General features: G+C 34.9%; 1 protein-coding gene across 1 annotated transcript in view; it reads left to right on the top strand.

Annotated features, from left to right (window-relative positions):
• Positions 1–201: 201 nt before the first annotated feature.
• LOC122788108 (golgin subfamily A member 6-like protein 2) overlaps positions 202–6000 on the top strand; it is a 593305-nt gene continuing 587506 nt past the window's right edge. Inside the window, exon 1 of the mRNA XM_044055046.1 lies at positions 202–692. Within this exon, the coding sequence (XP_043910981.1) occupies positions 384–692 (309 nt within the window). The 5' untranslated portion in view covers positions 202–383. The remainder of the gene's footprint in view (positions 693–6000) is intronic.

Here is a 6000-nt window from a genome sequence, read left to right as displayed (position 1 = left end):
GATGAAGTGACTAAGATATTTACTACCTTGTGAAATAAAGGATTTAAGGTTCATTAACCAAAGACATTTTAGAGTTTCTGTCTGTGGTCAGTTTGTTTGCTTAGTAGTGTTTTTGTCTGTTAAATGTTTTTGTTTTCCTAGATTGTTGCATTAAATTTTATCATTCTTTTATTTTAATATTGCAGGGTTTTATGCCTTTGCTGCAGTGCTTTGAGGTGTAACAGTTAAATGCTTCCAGCTATCTTTGAAGAAGGATGTACTATTGGTATGAAGAACAAAGACATTTTATTCTGAAAAAAAAAACTAAAGGCATGTCTGACTTTCTTATTAGTGAAATGGCTATATAGCATGCCAGAATAAAATATATATATATACTTAGGAAAATGTCTAGTACTAGACTTAAGCATTCAGTTGCTAGAGGTGGCACTGTTAGACATCTTGGTTTTACGAGCCAGAAGAGTTTTGGATCTGCTCATGCCCATGGTAAAGAAGAACTAGAGACATCTCATTGTATCACTGGTGTAGCAATGGCTGTTCCAGAAACAAAAAGTCATTCATTTCAAATTAAAGTGGAAAAGATGCGACAACATATCCCACCTGCTGAGTCAGCTCAAGTAAAATTGGAAAAACTTAAAGAACATACCCCACCTACTACTAAAAAGAATAAGATGGTTGTAAACAAATCTGTTCAGGTAAGAACTGTTAATAGTGCTTTGTGCACAGAAAGTAGTAAAACTACTAGAAGGCCAATTATTCATACTCATACTGAAACTAGAGATAATGATAATGAATAGATAATATCTAAAATCAATTTATGCGTTTAACGGGATAAAATATCTAGCGTAGCCATTTTGATTCTTTAAGATAACAGATCATCTAGTTTTGAAGTGGCTAATGTGAAGATGTTTTACTTATTGTAATTATCAGGTTATATATTTTTAATAATTAATGAAAAAATGCTATGTGTATTTGTGAGAAACTACTGTGACACTCTTTGAAGGTGTGATCAGTTTATGCAGAATATTTATTTCCAGCAAAAGTAGCATATGTGACGAGGGCACAGCAGTTAGCGTTGTTACATCACAGCAAGAGGTTCTCCAGTTCAATTCTCAGCTGAGGTGCCCTCTGTGTGGAGTCTGCATGTCCTCCCTGTGTTGTGTGGGTTTTCACCGGGTGCTCCCATTTCCTCCCACATTCCAAAGTTATGCATCTGGAGCTTTTCTCCCCGAGCCTCCGCTGAAAATGGGTTCTGTCCCAGTGGGGCTTTCCTAGTAAACAAATGTTAAATAAATAAATAAATAAAGGTGCATTGGTCAAGTATGGAATAAAACATTGCAAATTAATGGCACATCTAGTACACACTGCTCCACTTATTTGTATGCAGAAAGGTCATTAATGAGAGAAAGTTTTCATAATATGCATCTAATGCTGAAATGGATTATCCATAGAAAACCAATGTGAACATAGGAGAGGGCACTCAGACTCTGCACATAAAGCACTCCGCCAAGAACCAAACCATAGAACCTGTTTCTGTGAGATGACAGTGTTACTTACTGCACCATTGTAGCAGCACCCCTTTGATAATGTGGTTATTGATTATTTTTTCATAGAAAATATAGACAACTCTGTGATATAATTGTAATGCATGGGTTGCCAGTTTAAAGAAAGTATAAAATGTAATGAGCAGAGTGTTAAACTTTATCTGTTCCTACTTACAGTTGGTATTGATGTTCTTGTTTCATAATTTAGGAATAAAGCAAAACAAAAAAGGGCTACATTTTGGCAGTATCACTGTGTGTAGTGATAAAACATTTTCAAATGTGTTAAAAGTAACGGTTACGTATACATAGTATATAGTGTGATTCCAACCAGATTGTTTTTTTCACATGAGCTTATCTGCAAATCTTCACAAAAAGGCACATTTCCAGAGTTGCAATGGACCTTAAAGTATTACATTTTGTGAGACAGATTTGCACCCAGGTATTTTGAATTTTACAGCATGCATTCAGTAATGTGTTACAATATATTTTTTCATATTCTTAAAGGAAAGGGTAAAAAATAGTAACTCTTACTATTTAGGAAACATAAGAAAAAGGAAATAAGGGAAAATAGAAAAACAGGGACATACAGTTACAGATGAGTGACAAAATAAACAAGTGTATTTCTAAGGGAAATGGCATGTACATCACTCAACTGTTACAATATAGGTAAAGATTAAGCTTTCATGTGATTATATTTGTTTAAGAGAACATAGAATGTTATGAGGTCTCATGCTTCAAGAACATTTTGTCTAAAAATCACACACACACACATATGTATATATATATATATATAAGCATATATATATATGGTTCCCATTCAGAAGCCTGAAACATCATAAGCCTGAAAATCAAAATCCTGAAACCAAAAGCCTGAAAATTCAGAATCCTGAAAACTCAAAATCCTGAAAGCCCAAAATCCTGAAAGACCAAAATCCTGAAACTCAAAATCCTGAAAACACAAAATAGACATACTGATGTCATTGTGGCTTTGCTATTGTTAGCCCTGTGGTGTTAGGTCATGCGTTGGGGTCAGGTAAGTGTGCGGTTGGTTTTATTTTAGGGTTAGGGCGGTTTAAGTGAGTTAGGGTTAGGGCGCAGGTTAGGCATGTATGCAATAGTGACAAATATTGGGGTTAGGGGTGGTTTAAGTGAGTTAGGGTTAGGCTGGGTCAGGTGAGTGTGCGATAGTGACAGACCTTAGGGTTAGGGTTAGGGTCAGGGTCAGTTGGTAGATATTAGTGTCTTTATAGTGACATATTAGCATTATTTGTGTTTTCAGGATTTTGAGTTTCAGGATTTTGGTCTTTCAGGATTTTGGGCTTTCAGGATTTTGAGTTTTCAGGATTCTGAATTTTCAGGCTTTTGGTTTCAGGATTTTGATTTTCAGGCTTATGATGTTTCAGGCTTCTGAATGGGAACCATATATATATATATATATATATATATATATACATACCCACACACATACACGTGCACACACACACACACACATATATATATATATATATATATATATATATATATATACCCGTACCTATACATATATTATATATGGGTCTACTTCAGACCACTGAAACACCAGATCATCGAATCGCACATCATTGAGACCAAGTCAGAGAAACCGGAAATCATCAAAAATTGTAAATACTGAACCTCACATCATTGATCACAGCCCCGGACTATGGAAGAAAAGTACACAAACTCTACCTACACCATACTCACCACCCAAAACACTGGAAAACCAAAGTATCCTATTGTACATTTTTGTATTTATATATATATATATATATATATATATATATATATATGGGTCCCTATCAGATCGTCGAAATTTCAATTCACCTAACTGTCATTTCGTTGAAACTTCATTACATCGACAAGCATTTGCCCCCGTCCCCAATGCTGTGCGACCCTGGAGTTGATATATATAGTTAGGGGGGGTGTGGGGGGCACAGCCCCCCCACATTGGGGGGTGGGGGGCGAAGCCCCCCACCTAAAATGCTTGTCGATGTAATGAAGTTTCGACAAAATGACAGTTAGGTGAATTGAAATTTCGACGATCTGATAGGGACCCATATATATATATATATATATATATATATATATATAAGTATATATACATGTATGGGTCTACTTCACCAGAACGAAATCCTACCTACCTGAATCACTAAATGCCGAGATGACTTTGCTGAAACCACAAATAAACAAACACTTGGAAGACTGGAAAGTTACAGTGGGAAAGGAACCACTTTGCCTCTTTTCCCACTGTAGTGTTATCTCAGAGTTGGTATATATAGTTACCTTCCATAGGGGTGGGTTTAATTTGCTTTGGTTTGATATTTTTGTGGTGCCGGACACGTAGTTACTTACCTGGAGTTTCTAGTCGGTGATCCAAGTGTTCATTTATTTGTGCTTTTGGGGAAGTAGTCTTGACATTTAGTGATTTATATACACACACACACACACACACACACACACACACACACACACACACATTATATACATATATATATACTTACATACACACACACACACACACACACACACCAAAATAGTAAACCAAAACAACAAAATCATCCACTGGTGTAGCAGAAAAAAAAGACAGTTGTAACTTTCAATATTTTTATTTAGCACTTTTATTTGACACAGGACTTCATCAGAATGAATAGTAAAAGAATTACACCCATTTTATGAAACAACTAAGCCAATCCAAATCACCTATCAATTGTCTCATCAATCACATTCAATTAGTTAAACATAATGTTACATGTATTAAACCTTTTTTATAATGTTGACTTTTGAAAAAAAGGTTTTTTGATGTAGATGGCATCATGTTTAACTAACTGAATGTAATTGATGCGATAATTGATAGGTGATTCTGATTGCCTTAGTTGTTTTATAAACTGGATGTAATTCTTTTACTATTCATTCTGATGAACTCTTGTGTCGGAAAAAAGCACTAAATAAAATTATTGGAAGTTACAACGGTCTTTTTTTCTGCTACACCAGTGGATGAGTTGGTTTTGGTTTACTATTTTTCATCAAGTCTGGGCATTTTTGGTGTTTATTTTATATTGTCTATGGTGGTGATGGCATTATTGAAGATGGAGATTTGGATGCCACTTTGACTCTACATACTGTTCCTGATGATGATATGCGATTGACCTTTGAAGGTCTAGGAACTAGCTATCCATAGGGGAGCCCTCACTATTGTCAAACAAAAAATTAATTGTTGAGAGGTAAAACTGCCTATAGTGAAGGAAATACTTTTCTACTGCCCCAGGTTCATCTCTGTAACAATTTATTTTGAGCCGATGATTTAGAAGGAACATGGGAAGTCACCGAAGGCTTGTTCCATGTCAGTTCAAACATCACTGATGATTTTTTTTACTGAATGCACCTCCGAGAAGGTCTGACAGAATAACAATTGTAAATCCTCAGAATGCAGGAGCATTTCCAGGGGACACAATAAACATTGTCTGCAAGTGGGAGTCATTCACACACTGCACTCTGTTTTCGGTCAATTCATACAGCTTTACTAAAGCAATTTTCAGTGATGCACACATCAGTTTGCTTCAAAAGGGACTCTCATTTATTCCTAGCAAATGAGGAAATGTTGCATATACTTTGTTCAATTTTTAGTTATTTTGTAGGAAGTTAAATCTAGCATATATTTTCAAAGATTTAAAAGTGAAGGAGACTTGTTACTTTAAAAGGTCTGGTTGCTTCAATGCTCCTTTTCAGGTTACTATTTCAGAGTTTCATGACCTTTGAGAAAAGGACATTTTACATATGATTAACAGAAAAGTGATGAAACATTTTTTCAATTTGACCAAAAAGGAAAGAGACACATTGATTGAACTCAATTCAAGATCCGAGTAAAGGTTTATGAAAGCCAATAAGGGCAATGGTCATGTTATTATGTACCAGGCTGATTACATTGATGAAATGGAAAAATGTTAGATAATCCTGTGGAATATAAAGGTATGACACTGTCTGATACTTATTGCATATATAAATATGTTCATTGAATTTTATTACATTTGCTTACTATTGGTTCTATCACTTTTGAATGTTTGGTATACCTAAGTTAGACGGTCAACTTTTTCCTTTACTTTTTAGGCCTATTGTTTCCACTTCAGGAAGTGCTACCAAGGGTATTTCCATTTTTTAGATCATATATTGAATCCCCTGGTACAAAAATTGGAAAGTTATGTTTGAGATTCCTGGGACTTTTGAAATTCTTTAAAGTCTTTTAAAACTGATACCTCATTGTTGACCTTGCTTACATTGGATATTAAATAGTTGTACACTAGTATTCCTACTGACCAAGGATTAGAATTTCTGAGGCTGTTTTAGCGAAATTTACCAACATTTCTAATCACATGATCAGTACTTGTTGTCAGTTAATGGAAATTGTTAAAAATAATTATTTTATATCAATAGCAAGTATTACCAA

This window comes from Protopterus annectens, chromosome 1.part2 (assembly GCF_019279795.1).
Source record: "Protopterus annectens isolate FY-2018-M chromosome 1.part2, PAN1.0, whole genome shotgun sequence".
Classification (NCBI taxonomy): Eukaryota; Metazoa; Chordata; order Ceratodontiformes; family Protopteridae; genus Protopterus; species Protopterus annectens.
This window is presented reverse-complemented; position numbering and strand designations above follow the sequence as displayed.